This window comes from Salvelinus fontinalis, chromosome 19 (genome assembly GCF_029448725.1).
Source record: "Salvelinus fontinalis isolate EN_2023a chromosome 19, ASM2944872v1, whole genome shotgun sequence".
NCBI lineage: Eukaryota > Metazoa > Chordata > Actinopteri > Salmoniformes > Salmonidae > Salvelinus > Salvelinus fontinalis.
In genome coordinates, this window is record NC_074683.1 from 4,114,829 (window position 1) to 4,131,482 (window position 16,654).

General features: G+C 41.0%; 2 protein-coding genes across 4 annotated transcripts; one reads left to right on the forward strand and one right to left on the reverse strand.

Moving 5' to 3' along the window:
* The first annotated feature begins 376 nt into the window (after window positions 1–376).
* zgc:103759 (U8 snoRNA-decapping enzyme) lies at window positions 377–3,713 on the forward strand. 3 transcript variants are annotated; one of them, XM_055870394.1, is made up of 5 exons: window positions 377–446; window positions 638–777; window positions 922–962; window positions 1,066–1,297; window positions 1,393–3,713. In XM_055870394.1, exons 2-5 carry the CDS (start codon window positions 646–648, stop codon window positions 1,618–1,620), a joined length of 633 nt encoding a protein of 210 aa, XP_055726369.1. In that variant the 5' UTR covers window positions 377–446; window positions 638–645; the 3' UTR covers window positions 1,621–3,713. The 3 variants fall into 3 exon arrangements, with proteins under 3 accessions (XP_055726369.1, XP_055726368.1, XP_055726367.1); XM_055870393.1 differs by having other exon boundaries at window positions 379–548; XM_055870392.1 differs by lacking the exon at window positions 377–446 and having other exon boundaries at window positions 555–777.
* Window positions 3,714–6,253: 2,540 nt separating this feature from the next.
* On the reverse strand, window positions 6,254–8,792 carry fkbp7 (FKBP prolyl isomerase 7). Its single transcript, XM_055870391.1, has 4 exons — window positions 8,504–8,792; window positions 7,857–8,008; window positions 6,717–6,844; window positions 6,254–6,558 (listed from the first exon to the last, which is right to left on the reverse strand). Exons 1-4 carry the CDS (start codon window positions 8,728–8,730, stop codon window positions 6,394–6,396), a joined length of 672 nt encoding a protein of 223 aa, XP_055726366.1. The 5' UTR covers window positions 8,731–8,792; the 3' UTR covers window positions 6,254–6,393.
* Between the last annotated feature and the right edge of the window lie 7,862 nt (window positions 8,793–16,654).

Genomic DNA, 16,654 nt, shown 5'->3' on the forward strand with positions numbered 1-16,654 from the left:
TGGTAAAATGTGTAGAATTCCAGGAAATTAGCTTGAAAACAGATTGGTTCTCTCCGATGCCAAGGGATGGCCCTTCCCAGGCCAGAGACTTGGTTTGTCTAGCCCTGCACTGCCAAAGTCATAGTAAAACTCCTTGTATGCTATTTTTATTTAACTCAAGTTGTGTTCTGATTATGAGGGGGTCCCCGATTCATTTGCTATCACAAAAGGGGTTCCTGGGGGTCCCAAGCCGCAAAAAGTTTGAGAACCCCCTGCTCTACTGTACAAGCAGATGCCACAGGTTAAATGCTCTGTGGGAGCTAAACTCCAGCCCTCCAGGTGGCGATATAACGCCTTATCCTGATTTCAGCTAACCCCTTTCCTAACGAGGCAGAAGCTTCCTGCTTCTGGTTGTAAACAGAAAGGAGTTGCAGCTGGCTGTGGTCATCCACACCTTTACAGTAGCTGTATGTATTTACAATACAATATATGATAGAATTTCCGAGACTTGAAAAGAGGGACAGATGAAGGCGGAACAGATCTATAAATTGGAGTAGCAGAGTTAGGTGGTGTGTACAGTGTGTGTATGTATAGGCAGCAGCATGGCCAGTGGACAGCTGTACAGAGTGAGCGTTAATGTGTGTGTGTGTGTGTACAGGCGGCAGCATGGCCAGTGGACAGCTGTCTAGAGAAGAGGCGTTGGCGTGTGTGGGGTGCAGACACGCGTGTCACATATTGCTCTATGCAGACACAGAAGCTCAGCTGTTTGAAGAAATCCCCATCAGACACATCATACTGGTGAGAGAGCAGGATGTGTGCGTGCACGTGTTAGTAATCTCCACAATCAGAACCAAATCTCCTGGGCACACTGGTCGGTGGCCATCTATATTTTGCCTGTCATGAGAGACTAGTGTTAGTTACTTCATTTATCTCCCTCCACAGATGCAGATGCGTTTCGATGGTCTGTTGGGTTTCCCTGGCGGGTGAGTGATGTCATACAGAGAATATTACTCTAGACTAGTGGAAGGGACGGATTGGGATTCAGAATACTGTATATGTGCTCTGACATCTGACCTTTGACCTCAGTCTCGTTGACCCGTCAGAAGAATCCCTAGAGGAGGGCCTGAGCAGGGAACTGTGGGAGGAGCTGGGCTTCTCACTGTCAGTCACCGTGGAGGATCATGTGTCTTCCTGCCACAACCCTTCCTCCTCTTCCTCTCACCTCGTTACTCACTTCTATGCCCGGAGAATGGAAGAGAAAGAGATCAGGGAGGTCGAAAAGGCAGCTGCTAGCACAGCAACAGACCATGGCCATGAGGTAGCATTTGTGTGTACAGTATGTGTTCATTTGTCTTTCCGGCATTCCTTGCATCCTATCTCCCCGCTACCTTCTCAACCCCTCCTATCTTCCAGGTGATGGGGATGGTCCGAGTTCCTCTCTACACACTAAAGGGAGGAGGAGGAGGGCTTCCCTCGTTCTTGTCCCACTCCTTTATTGGGAACTCTCGATCTCAGCTGGAGGACGCTCTAGTGCGCTTCGGCCTGGTGACGGCCGAGGAGCTACAGACAGCACTCACACACGCAGAGCAGAGGAGAAAACAGCCTTGGGGGGGGGGCAGCCTAATCACACACACAATGTAAGAAATTACATTAAATACTACTATTTCCTGTTAGTATGTTACACACAGTTCTGTATTATCAAAGTGTATAACTTACTCTATATACAGTTGAAGTCGGAAGTTTACATACACCTTAGCCAAATACATTTAAACTCAGTTTTTCACAATTCCTGACATTTAATCCTAGTAAAAATTCCCTCTCATAGGTCAGTTAGGATCACCATTTTATTTTAAGAATGTGAAATGTCAGAATAATAGTAGAGAGAATTATTTATTTCACCTTTTATTTCTTTCATCACATTCCCAATGGGTCAGAAGTTTACATACACTCAATTAGTATTTGGTAGCATTGCCTTTAAATTGTTGAACTTGGGTCAAATGTTTCAGGCAACCTTCCACAAGCTTCCCACAATAAGTTGGGTGTATTTTGACCCATTCCTCCTGACAGAGCTGGTGTAGCTGGGTCAGGTTTGTTGGCCTCCAACGCACACACTTCTTCAGTTCTACACCACACATTTTCCATGGGATTGAGATCAGGGCTTTGTGATGGCCACTCCAATACCTTGACTTTGTTGTCCTTAAGCCATTTTTCCACAACTTTGGAAGTATACTTGGGGTCATTGTCCATTTGGAAGACCCATTTGCGACCAAGCTTTAATTTCCTGACTGATGTTTTGAGATGTTGCTTCAATATATCTACATACTTTTCCTACCTTATGATGCCATCTATTTTGTGAAGTGCACCAGTCCCTCCTGCAGCAAAGCACCCCCACAACATGATGCTGCAACCCCCCGTGCTTCACAGTTGGGATGGTGTTCTTTGGCTTGCAAGCGTCCTCCGTTTTCCTCCAAACATAACGATGGTCATTATGGCCAAACAGTTCAATTTTTGTTTCATCAGACCAGAGGACATTTCTCCAAAAAGTATGATCTTTTTTCAGGTTATGTCGATATAGGACTCGTTTTACTGTGGATATAGATACTTTGTACCTGTTTTCTCAAGCATCTTCACAAGGTCCTTTGCTGTTGTTCTGGGATTTGATTTGCACTTTTCGCACCAAAGTATGTTCATCTCGCTCAGGAACGTGTCTCCTTCCTGAGCGGTATGACGGCTGCGTGGTCCCATGGTGTTTATACTTGCGTACTATTGTTTGTACAGATGAACGTGGTACCTTCAGGCGTTTGGAAATTGCTCCCAAGAATGAACCAGACTTGTGCAGGTCTACAATTTTTTTTCTGAGGTCTTGGCTGATTTATTTTTATTTTCCCGTGATGTTAAGCAAAGAGGCACTGAATTTGAAGGTAGGCCTTGAAATACATCCACAGGTACACCTCCAATTGACTCAAATTATGTCAATTAGCCTATCAGAAGCTTCTAAATCCAAGCTGTTTAAAGGCACAGTCAACTTAGTGTTTGTAAACTTCTGACCCACTGGAATTGTGATACAGTGAATTATACGTGAAATAATCTGTCTGTAAACAATTGTTGGAAAAATTACTTGTGTCATGCACAAAGTAGATGTCCTAACCGACTTGCCAAAACTATAGTTTAACAAGACATTTGTGGAGTGGTTGAAAAATGAGTTTTAATGACTCCAACCTAAGAGTATGTAAACCTCCGACTTCAATCTATAGCCTCCATGTTAAATAATGTAATGTACACAATTAGCCACTAGATGGCGGACAGAACAAGGTAACTCCTTGGCCTGGTTTTCCAAAGGCATCTTAAGACTAATAAGTTCATCGTTAGAACCTTCGTAGGGGCATTGTTAAATCTCTAAAGCCCTCAGAACAGCCTCAAATTGTTGGGGTATGGAATCTACAAAGTGTCAAAACTGTTCCAGAGGGAGGCTGGCCCATGTTGACGCCAATGCTCCCCACAGTTGTGTCAAGTTGACTGGATGTCCTTTAGGTGGTGGGACCATTCTTGATACACACAGGAAATTGTTGAGCATTAAAAATCCAGCAACATTGCAGTTCTTGACATAAACCGGTGCACCTTGCACCTACTACCATACCCCGTTCAAAGGTACTTAAATATTTTGTCTTGCCCATTCAACCTTTGTAAGGCAAGTGGCTTGCCTTACAACCTGGAATTAAAATAGATTTTTGCGGGATTTGTATCATTTGATTTACACAACATGCCTACCACTTTGAAGATACAACATATTTTTTGTGAAACAAACAAGAAATCACACACACAAAAAAACTTGAGCATGCATAACTATTCACCCCCCCCCCCCCCCCCCTCCCCTCATCAAAGATAATACTTTGTGGAGACACATTTTGCAGCCTTTACAGCTGCAAGTCTCTTGGGGTATGTCTCTATAAACTTGGCACATCTAGCCAGTGGGATTTTTGCCCATTCTTCAAGGCAAAACTGCTCCAGCATCTTCAAGTTGGATGGGTTCCACAGATTCTCAATTGGATTGAGGTCTGGGATTTGACTAGGCCATTCCAAGACATTTAAATGTTTCCCCATAAACCAGTCAACTGTTGCTTTAGCAGTATGCTTAGGGTCATTGTCCTGCTGGAAAGTGAACCCCCGACCCAGTCTCAAATCTCTGGAAGACCGAAACAGGTTTCCCTCAAGAATTTTTCTATATTTAGCGCCATCCATCATTCCTTCAATTCTGACCAGTTTCCCAGTCCCTGCCGATGGAAAAACATCACCACAGCATGATACTGCCACCACCATGCTTCACTGTGGGGATGATATTCTCAGGGTGATGAGAGGTGTTGGGTTTGCGCCAGACATAGCGTTTTACTCGATGGCCAAAAAGCTACATTTTAGTCACATCTGACCAGAGAACGTTCTTCCATATGTTTGGGGAGTCTCACATGCCTTTTGACGAACACCAAATGGGTTTGCTTATTTTTTTTCTTTAAGCAATGGCTTTTTTCTGGCCACTCTTCCGTAAAGCCCAGCTCTGCGGAGTGTGAGTTTTGGTGGGCGGCCCTCTCTTGGCAGGTTTGTTGTGGTGCCATATTCTTTCCATTTTTTAATAATGGATTTAATGGTACTCCGTGGGATGTTCAAAGTTTCTGATATTTTTTTATAACCCAACCCTCATCTGCACTTCTCCGCAACTTTGTCCCTGACCTGTTTGGAGAGCTCCTTGGTCTTAATGGTGCCGCTTGCTTAGTGGTGTTGCAGACTCTGGGGCCTTTCAGAACAAGTGTATATATACTGAGATCATGTGACACTTAGATTGCACACAGGAGGACTTTATTTAACTAATTATGTGACTTCTGAAGGTAATTGGTTGCACCAGATCTTATTTAGGGGCTTCGTAGCAAAAGGGGTGAATACATATACACCAACCACTTTTCCGTTTTGTTATTTTTGTTGAATTTTTTAAAAAAGTATTTTTTTTTCACTTCACCAATTTGAACTATTTTGTGTATGTCCATTTCATGAAATACAAATAAAAATCAATTTAAATGACAGGTTGTAATGCAACAAAATAGAGAACGCCAAGGGGGATATATACTTTTGCAAGGCACTGTACACAATTCATGTCTCAAGGCCAAAAAAAATATTCTTTAACCTGTCTCCTACCCTTCATCTACACTGATTGAAGTGTATTTATCAAATGACCATAGCTTTCCCCTGGTCAGTCTTATGTCATGGAAAGTGCAGGTGTGCTTTATGTTTTGTCCACGAAGATGCTTCAAATGAATACCAGGATGACTGCATTAAAATATAAATACAGGCTATAGGTCTATTTCAATCATATTGAAATACATTTCATGTTCAATCAATTGAGTTATATTTTGCTACTTGTAGGTTAATGTCTGTAATTTGTCTCAATATAGTTCATGACGTGCGCAATGATTTGCCAAATTTTCATTTAGTGCATTATAGAGTAAGCATTAGAATTAGCCACCTGAATATTTGCAGCCATAGGTGATATCTTTCTAGGAGCTGATCCATTGTCGGTATTGAGGAATAATTATAATATTAAGGCAAGATTTGAATGGAAAAAGCTGATCCGAGAGCAGCATTGCCTTTCTTTCAATCCTATCAGTATCGACACATACCTGAGCGAACGTTGTAGGAATGATGCAACGTTGGCCAGTGGCGCAGTGGTCTAAGACACTGCATCTCAGTGCAAGAGGCATCACTGCAGTACCTAGTTTGAATCCAGGCTGCATCCCATCCGGCCGTGATTGGCATTCCCTTATGGCGGTGCACAATTGGCCCAGCGTCGTCCGGGTTTGGCCGGCATTGTAAATAAGAATGTTCTTAACTGACTTGCCAAGTTAAAAAGGTCAAATACATTTAAAAAATAAACACTCATAAGCCTAAATTCAATCACTATCAGGAGACCAGGCCTTGGTCAAGAAAGGCAGAGAAAAGTGCCTGCTCTGTATTAACACGGTGCACTAGAGCCAGCAGTGGAGGAGTACTGAGAAAAGGTTTACATTAAATTCCTCCACACTTTGACAGACAACAGCAGTGAGTGTCAACACTCTGAAATGCTGCAGATCTGCAACACTGACATTGCGCAAAGCAACAGTAGAGAGATCCTTCTCCAAGCTGAATTTGACTACGCCTCATCTTGGTGGTCAAAACAGAGTCGTAAAGAAAGGGCGAGGGGCTGGAATTGTTTGTGTGTGTTTAGTCCTTGAATGAAAAAAATAAAAGACAATTGTACAGTTTAGTGGTTTTATTAGTCAAACTCTGAAGCCAAATCAGCATCTGTGGAATATCCACTGATGTTTGTAGTGTGTAAAAAAACAATAACAAATGTACCCTCATACTGTAAGTCAGTGCAGCCATTGGTGGATCCTAGAGCTCATCATGTTCATAGACATTGTATTCCTTCACCGTTATCAATCCATCTCTATCGTGGTCACTCTTCTGGAACACATCATTCACCATTCTCTCATAGAAAGAGTCTTCACGAGGTTTACTACCATCTCTCTCATACTCCACCTTGAAGTAGAATGTCATCTACAAAACAACAAACAAAACATGGGTTAGTCCTCCTCTGAACAATGGACAATTTAATTGAAGACATGATGCATGACCACCCCAGACTAACATTGTTCAGAAGGCTGTCTTCATCCGTTTCTTTGCTCAGACTTGTGAATATAGATGAACTAGCATACCTCATCCCTAGTGAGAACCTTGTCATCATCCAGGTCTATATCTCTGAAGGACTCCAGGCTGCGTGGCCCTTTGGACACAGAGTAGAGCTCCACTTCGAAGATCAATGTAGCATTGGGTGGGACAGGACCTAGTAAACCAGACCAATTGTTAGTTTTATTTCTTATTCTTTATTTTTACTGCATTGTTGGTTAGGGCTTGTAAGTAAGCATTTCACTGTATGGCCTATATCTGTTGTATTCGGCGCATGTGACAAACAAAATTTGATTTCATTTGAAATACATTACAGCAAAATTCTCCCCAAAGTGAAAACAAAATAGTAACATCCAAACACAATGGCAACACTCTTTGGACTGACTCACACAGAAACACAACTGCAAACATTTAATACTGTAATGACATCAATGTTTTCAGACGGAATAACTTAATATCCAATTTGACATTTCTAGTTTATTCGCTATAGTAATTAATCCATGTCTTTCTCCTTTCCAGCAGTCATAAATGTTAATATAATAGTTCATGCCATGGCCATACCAAGAAACATGCAAAATATTTCAACACACGACATGCATTCATGGTAGCTACAAGAAAATTGATACAATAAAGAGTGGACCAGTTGTAATCCTAATCGCATTCCAAGCCACCACTGTTCAAGATTTGAAACATGCATGCAAAGCTGCTGTTTGAGTATCAGTTGTATGCTGTGAATGCACCATATGCCCAACATGCTTACATGCCAAGAGGAAGCAGTGCAGTGTACACTGTCAGGGGAGGAAATCCTTCAAAAAAACTGCTGTGGAAATAAGACACAATAAGCAAAAATGAAGAAATAGGTGTTAGTTCAAGAAGATTGAATGAATGTCCCTTGAAATTGTATTAAAGTTGTGAATTCTTTATGTAAAATGTTGGCTTTAATATGATATATTATTACATTTCATATCACATGAAACCACACAAATCCATATATGGGTTTGTATATATTAGGGAGGTGTGCCGCTTTCTGTCCAAGGAGGTAATTTTTGGACCATATTTCAGTCCATGAAGGCCAGGGGACTGCTTTTGGCTCAAGAGGCAAAGGTTCTGTATGGCCTCACATTAATGGCTCAAATATTGCACATATCATTATTCTACCCCCATCTTACCTTTTCCTTTTTCTCCAAAGGCTAGCCCAGGTGGAACAGTGACTTTGCGTTTCTCCCCAGCACACATGTCATTCAATGCCATGTCCAGGCCCTTGATGATTTGTCCGACTCCCAACACAAACCACTGAGGATGTCCAGCTTTGTCTGAGCGGCTGAAACACAAACAGGAACATGGATAGATGCATTAGGTGCACTCAACTCATGGTACAGAAGGTCTACATAACACAGTATTGAGTTCGTCACTGTCTTACCATGGTATTGTCCTGAAATAATAGGCACATTCATTAACTTTTAATGAGCCATGGGCTTATCTGCTTAATTTGAGAGGTTACATGTCAGGGCCATCCCAAAGTGGATGGGGTGTCTTTTGGTCTAGAAATCCAGGATTGTGGCTTTACACTGTCACTGGATATCTGTCTACAAGCTTTTGATAGAATAATTATGCATTTACCAGCTCATGTCTGTTTTCATTTATGGATCTGATCAGTAGAAAATTATTACAAATTGTTTTATCAAATAGTTTACTACCAAAATCGAGCCTTTCCTGGCTCTCTCATTATAAAACTCACATGGTGTGCAAATCCATTTGTTTTAACAAAAGTATTACATTGTTGATGCCATTTTATATGTACATCTGGGACACTTACCTACAGTAGAACTGAGAACCGTCTTTAGCAAGATACCCATCGTAGTGTGCATTCATTAGGTCTCCCTTTTTGCTCTTTTTTGAGCAGTCCTCTGGCGTGAATAACACCTCTATCTTCACATCATCGATTGAGGCAACTGCAACTGTAACATCAACAACGACATTATAAATCTGTAGACATAAAAATAAGTAAAGCACAAGAGATTTCGGCAGCAGCACCATCATCATGTCAACAAACTGTATGCGTGGCACCAAAGTTTCGCTAGGAGCGCAAAATACGTCACTTCTGGTATGCAAGTGACGACCTTCTTCTTCTTCTTCTACTATGGTATAATGGCGGTCCGTAAAGAAACGTTTACGTGCATGCCGCCAACTACTGTTTTGGAGTGTACGATCAATCAGGGTTTGCCTAATAGAGCCCCACAGTTGTGTCATAATATCCATAAAACCTAGTGGTCAACAGAGAAATGGTTCCAATCGTTTTTCCACAATTAATTTTTCGCATAGGGGATTTTAGAAAAACTTAAAATAAGGACTGTGTTTCGTGTAGGCTTACCCTGGCGTGACATTATAATAAGCATGTAAATCTCTCTCGGACATGGTTACTTGTATCAATATATTGATCTCTATTTACTCTCAGTTTCAAAATGCTAATTACCTTCAAAGTAGACATTATAAAAAACTACAAATCCCTGAAAGCTCCTGCACGGCTTCTTTAGTTGACACCTTTGCTAACAGGTATTGTGTCAATTTAAAACTTGTACAAGACAGTACACTGAATTGTCCATTTAAAGAAATGTAGCCAATTTATCAATTTAGCTAACATGAGATAGTTAATCCAGAGATTCTTACCTTTGCCTCGATTCAGCTGTATCATCCAGATCATCATGGCATTTGTAGTTCTTTATGATAGTTACATTAGCAGATAATTAGCGTTAAAAAAAAGTCACCTTGTCCTAGAGAGATTTACATGGTCACCAAAACATCAGGCCACGGTAAGACTACATGAAACAGACCTCATTTTAGGTGTTTATAAAATCCCATATGGAAAAAATGAATGGTGGGAAAACGATTGGAACCATTTCCCTGTTTGACCGCTAGGTTTTAATGGGTATTATGACTCATACTGTGGTACTCTATTCTGTAATACTAAACAAATAAATCCCTATTAACTACCCTCCCCCTCCCCCATCCCCAAAACCCTCCCAACCACTTCAAATGTTCCCTCTATCATGCTGAGACATTCCATTCTTAGGATTATTCAACTTTTCAAAAATCATGTCGACAGTAACATCTGTTACCCTTAATAAAACTCTCTTGCCATCTCCACAAAAATCTTTAACCTGGCATTTATGCTTTCCACAATCCGAGTCCTGTTGATAACCTTTCCAATGAAAGCTATGAAGTAAGTGTTTTTTACTATAAAGTATCCTTTGACGCAGCACATTTATGGGAGCAAGATTTCTGAACAGGTCTCGAAACCAAGTCAGGACTAGTAGAAGCACCAGTTCTGACAGTAGGTCCACTTACTACAGGAGCAGCCATGGTAGCTCCATCAGTCCACCTAATAGTTCCACCAATCTCTCTTACAGCCTCTGCATATGAGACAACATGAGTGATTCTATATCTCTAGGCCAGCCTAGCCTCTCTCTGCCCTTACAAAAATGAATTTATTGTTGCAAACTTCCCGCAAGTTTGTGGCAAATTTTCTACAAACTACATTGTGTGCCACAAAATGTTGCCAGAAGTGGTACATTTGCAGCAAACCTTTGGCAACAATAATATGTATTGCAGCTAATGGCAAACAGTTTGCCAGAGATTTTTTTCTGACAAACAAATCTCTCGAGATTCTATTTTAATCTGTGGTAAACCTGTGGCAACAATATGTATTGCTACTAGTGGCAAAGAGTTTAACAGAAGTTGTTTCTGGTGAACACACAAGTTCCAACACCAGTAACAGTTGACTACCAGTCAAGAGGAGAAGAAAAATCAGTTGAAAATGGAAACAAAGTAATCTACCTAGCTCCAAAGTTGTCCGGTGAGTGTCTAACTTATTGATTTAAGGTCCTAATAAACTTTAACTTTTGTTGGCTAGTTGATGCCTGGTTAGAAATGTCATGTTTTATGGGATAGAGTGAAACACATGTTGTTGCTTTATCAGTTTCAGCCAATCTGTCAGTGCCACTGACTGGCTAGCTGGCTCACTTTAGCTATCATATTTTTTGCATATTTAATTGGATAGCTAGCTATCAAACTAATGATTTTCTGGATATTTTAAACACAGCTTTTTTGTTGATGACATTGCTGTCTTTTAATACCAATATGCATGTCAATGTGCTACCTTAGCTGTTCAGTAAATTATCATGTTAGTAAGCACAACAACTAAGGTACCAACAGAGACGGTCCTGACCTCCCTGGGGCCCTAAGCAAAATTCTGCTAAGGGGCCCTCCTACCTGACCCTTGAGCCATGTAAACCATTTGCCATTTCCACACAGTCACACCTGAGACTCCAGTGCTTCCACTACAATCCTCCCTCCATTAAAACGGTTTTCTCCATCTGTCGGTCTAAGAATAAGTCAACCTATACAGAACAGAATGAGGTATAAACAAACAATATTTATTGAATGAAATATTTCCGATAGAATCTTAAGATAAGTGAATATTAACATTAACATAAATAAGAAATTGTAGAAAATATAAAATGTAGAAAATAATAAAATATAACACTGAGCTTTGGCTCTGCTGCCTGGAAAATTAGTCCCAGTCGTCACAATATTATACAATTAGCTGTGTCTATACAATGTAAACATAGGCTTATAGGCTATAGCTACAGCTATATGTCTCAAAATAATCAAATAAAACCTATAAAGCTGTGTGATTACAGAAAGTATGTCACATAGTTAGTTAAGCAGTCATTTACACAAATTCACTTTTGCCATAGAATCTTAAATGTTACTAAGTGGGTAAACATTTTAATGTTTGGTGGTGACTAATGTCAGGTGTACAGTCCAAGATAATGGAGAAGTACTTTGAGTCTCTTACTTGTGTCACTATTGCTTCCAGAATCTTGTCACTCACAATCTGTATCAGTTCATTCTGTGTGCGTTTCCACAGGTAATGAACATGTCTCTCCATCTTTAATTTTGCTGAGATTACTTTCCATAACGGTGTCAAATTTTGCGAGTAATTCAACCTCTTTTAGGAAGTTTCCATTATCTGGTTGGAATAGTTTGTCTGATGAACCCATGAATACTAGGTTTCTTTCAGGCAGAGACTGGGTGATACTTATTAAATGTGTAAGGCCATCCCACCATCTCTTTCTTTCAGCCTCCAAAATTGTCATTTGTATCTGGTCAAGAGTCTGTCCCCGACTTAGAAGCAGATCAAGTTCTCTCCACTTAATCATATTGTGTGTGTGTTCAGCACTACCCTCATTGTGTTTCAGAATGGCATTGATATTTGACCAGTCATTCACACCTTCCTTTATTATTTTGTAGTCTTTTGTAGAAAAGAGCTTACAGCAAAAACAATACACAGCGTTGTTTTTGATTGAGTATGAATGCCACCTCCTGGTAATCTTTTCCCCATTTGACAGCTGTCTCTGTAATAAGCCTGAATGGAAACCTATTCTAGACTTGTCTTTAGGGAAAGAAAAACCCAGTCCTGGTTTGAATGGACATCTGCGCACTAACTAAGACCTCATAACGTCTGATAAGACTGGGGGCCAATCTGATGGATCATTTGGTGGAACAGCAACTGTTCTATTAGTATCTGACTCTTGCTGTACACCTCTGGTTGTGCTAGTACTGGCTGAGACTGCCTGTACTTCACCTGGGTCTGAGTTAGTACTTGCTGAAGACGGCTGTATTGGGTCTGTGTTAGGATTTGCTGAAGCCAGCTGTACTGGGTCTGTGTTAGTACTTGTTGAAGCTGCCAGTACTGGGTCTGTGTTAGTATTTGCTGAAGCCGGCTGTACTGGGTCTGGTTTTGTCTTGCCGTGAAGCGGGCAAGACAAAACCTATTCCCCCTCAGGAGACTGAAAAGATTTGGCATGGGTCCTCAGATCCTCAAAAGATTCTACAGCTACACCATCGAGATCATCCTGACTGGTTGCATCACTGCCTGGTATGGCAACTGCTCAGCCTCCGACCGCATGGCACTACAGACGGTAGTGCGAACGGCCCAGTACATCACTGGGGCTAAGCTTCCTTCCATCCAGGACCTCGATACCAGGCGGTGTCAAAGGAAGGCCCTAAAAATTGTCAAAGACTCCAGCCACCCTAGTCATAGACTGTTCTCTCTGCTACCACACGGCAAGTGGTACCAGAGCACCAAGTCTAGGACCAAGAGGCTGCTAAACAGCTTCTACCCCCAAGCCATAAGACTCCTGAACATCTAGTCAAATGGCTACCCAGACTATTCACATTCCCCCCCCTCCTCTCTCCACACCATTGCCGCTCTCTGTTGTCATCTATGCATAGTCACTTTAATTAACTCTACCTACATGTACATACTACCTCAACTAACCGGTGTCCCCGCATATTGACTCTGTACCGACAACCCCCTGTGTATATTGTTATTTTATTTTTTACTGCTGCTCTTTAATTATTTGTTACTTTTATCTCTTATTCTTATCCGTATTTTTGGAAACTGCACTGTTGGTTAGGGGCTCGTAAGTAAGCGTTTCACTGTAAGGTCTACACCTGTTGTATTTGGCGCATGTGACTAATAACATTTGATTTGATTTAAACAGCAAAATACATGTATTTTAATTAAATACATTACAAGTACATCACAAGTATTTTGTAGTTTATTTTAATGCATTGATCTTTATGGAACTTTGTATCAGTATTTTGTCATTTTTGCCCATCCCAGAGAATAGATTTGAATGAGCAGAAATAGTGGCAAACTGTGACTATTGAAACTAGGCTTTCAGTGAGGGGAAAAACACTTTTTTGTCTTATCAAAAATAACTGAAACATACAGCATAGCATCACTTATGTTTGGGACTTGATACAGAATTCTAAAGTCTGGTTCGGTACAGGACAGGATCAACAGTCCACAGGATCAAATCAAATTTATTTATATAGCCCTTACATCAGCTGATATCTCAAAGTGCTGTACAGAAACCCAGCCTAAAACCCCAAACAGCAAGCAATGCAGGTGTAGAAGCACAGTGGCTAGGAAAAACTCCCTAGAAAGGCCAAAACCTAGGAAGAAACCTAGAGAGGAACCAGGCTATGAGGGGTGGCCAGTCCTCTTCTGGCTGTGCCGGGTGGAGATTATAACAGAACATGGCCAAGATGTTCAAATGTTCATAAATGACCAGCATGGTCAAATAATAATAATCACAGTAGTTGTCGAGGGTGCAACAAGTCAGAACCTCAGGAGTAAATGTCAATTGGCTTTTCATAGCCGATCATTAAGAGTATCTCTACCGCTCCTGCTGTCTCTAGAGAGTTGAAAACAGCAGGTCTGAGACAGGTAGCACTTCCGGTGAACAGGTCAGGGTTCCATAGCCGCAGGCAGAACAGTTGAAACTGGAGCAGCAGCACGGCCAGGTGGACTGGGGACAGCAAGGAGTCATCAGGCCAGGTAGTCCTGAGGCATGGTCCTAGGGCTCAGGTCCTCCGAGAGAGAGAAAGAAAGAAAGAGAGAAAGAGAGAATTAGAGAGAGCATACTTAAATTCACACAGGACACCGGATAAGACAGGAGAAGTACTCCAGATATAACAGACTGACTCTAGCCCCCCGACACAAACTACTGCAGCATAAATACTGGAGGCTGAGACAGGAGGGGTCAGGAGACACTGTGGCCCCATCCGATGATACCCCCGGACAGGGCCAAACAGGCAGGATATAACCCCACCCACTTTTCCAAAGCACAGCCCCCACACCACTAGAGGGATAGCTTCAACCACCAACTTACCATCCTGAGACAAGGCCGAGCATAGCCCACAAAGATCTCCGCCATGGCACAACCTAAGGGGGGCACCAACCCAAACAGGAATGGGCAGTAGGCCTAGGCTACACGATTAGGCTAATTATTTAGTAAGCAGTTTTATAGAATCTTTATATTTCCCCTTAGCTCATCCTTCTCCCAACAGTTGCCTGCCCAGCTGATAAAGGCCCATCGAAACCTACACATAAACTATAAAGGCTATAAAAGCTAATTTCACACATATGCAGAAATGTATCTTCTGCCTTTCTCATCAACTTCCAACACATACTTTGAGGCAGATTCTCCTGAATGGAGATCAATTTGGGGTTAGGGTATGTGGGGTATCTAGCCCACCGGGTTAACTGCTCCCACCACTGTAATTCTCACAGAAACCCCTTTATGTCACCCCCCCAAAACATTCAACACATTCCCTGGCTGCCACTACTCTTGCTCAACTAAAAATGTTATCTGTCTCTTCTAAATGTTTAAGTCACTCAAACAAGTTGATTCTGAGGTAAGTTGATCAAATGTTTCGTCATTTAGAAAAGTAATATTCAGTATACAGTGCCTTCAGAAAGTATTCACAACCCTTGACTTTTTCAATATTTTGTTGTGTTACAGCTGGAATTTAAATAAATTATTATTATTTTTTATTTTTTTAAATCTAAGCTCGATGTCCGCGCCCCCTCGGAAATCAATTAGCATAAAAATCAGTTTTTTTTGCATTGGATGCGTCTCAATCCACCGCATCCGCCTATGTCGCACTTCCGCATCTGCAGTGAAAGGTGACAGAGCTAGAGCGGTGTTTGTCAGACCATGAGGCATCACGAAAATCGGTCTTCTTACAAAATCATCTGTAGCGTCAGAACAGTTTGGCCTACGAACTATTATGACCCCTCTGTGGAAAGGTGAGACTGCTTTAGAACGCCCACAGGCCTCACAAGACTCGTCTGAAGGTCCCAGGTACCAGTTTTAAAAAATTGTGGAAGTATATATGGAGACTGTTTAGTGCCAAAAATAAGGGGTTAAATACATGTAAAAATATATATATATTCCCAGATTTTTCGTATATCTCTCAGATACAGGACAGACACTTCAGAACAAACTCCCTTTTAGATTTTTTGGGGGGACTATCGGTTGTTCGATGTCGTGAATCTGTTATTCAATGTGTCCGTATGGGCCAAAAATAATTTTTCATCAAATAATTTTTTTCTATTTTTACTGCTACTTCAAGACGTCTTAAAATTCTAAATCAAATAGCTAAATAATCCTTGGTATGACCTTCTTAAAACAATTCCATATAGCTTAGTAGAACCCCCTCCAGTTTAGACAGGGCTTAGACACTTAAGGGTTAACTTGAGATTGTTTTGTCACTGGCCAACACATAATACCCCATAATGTCAAAGTTTTACAAATAAATAAAAATTGTAAAGCTGAAATGTCTTGAGTCAATAAGTATTCAACCCCTTTGCTATGGGAAGCCTAAATAAATTCAGGAGTCAAAATTAGCTTAACAAGTCAAATAATAAATTGCATGGATTTTTGATTTACCCTGTACCCCACACATACAGTATGATTATCTATTAAGATCCCTCAGTCAAGCAGTGCATTTCAAACACAGATTCAACCACAAAGATCAGGGAGGTTTTCCAATGCTTAGACATTGGAAAACCAATGTCGCAAATAAGGGCTCATATTAGTAGAAAAATTAAAGACATTGAATATCCCCTTGAGCATGATGAAGTTAATTACACTTTGGATGGTGTATCACTACAAAGTACAGTCATTCTTCCTCACTCAGTTGTTGGAAAATAAGGAAACCACTCAGGGATTTCACCCTGAGGACAATGGTGACGTTAAAACAGTTAAAGAGTTTAATTGCTGAAGTAGAGCTGACAAAAAATGTGGCAAAGAAATTAACTTTGTGTCCTGAATACAAAGCGTTATGTTTCGAGCAAATCCAACATAACACATCACTGAGTACCACTCTTCATATTTTCAAGTATGGTGGTGGCTGTATAATGTTATGGGTATGCTTGTCATCAGCAAGGACTATGGAGTTTTTAAAGATACAAATGAACAGAATAGAGCTAAGCACAGGCAAAATCCTGATTCAGACTGCTTTCCAACAGACACTGGGAGAAAAATGAACCTTTCAGCAGTACAATAATCTAAAACACAATCTACACTGCAGTTGCTTACCAAGACGA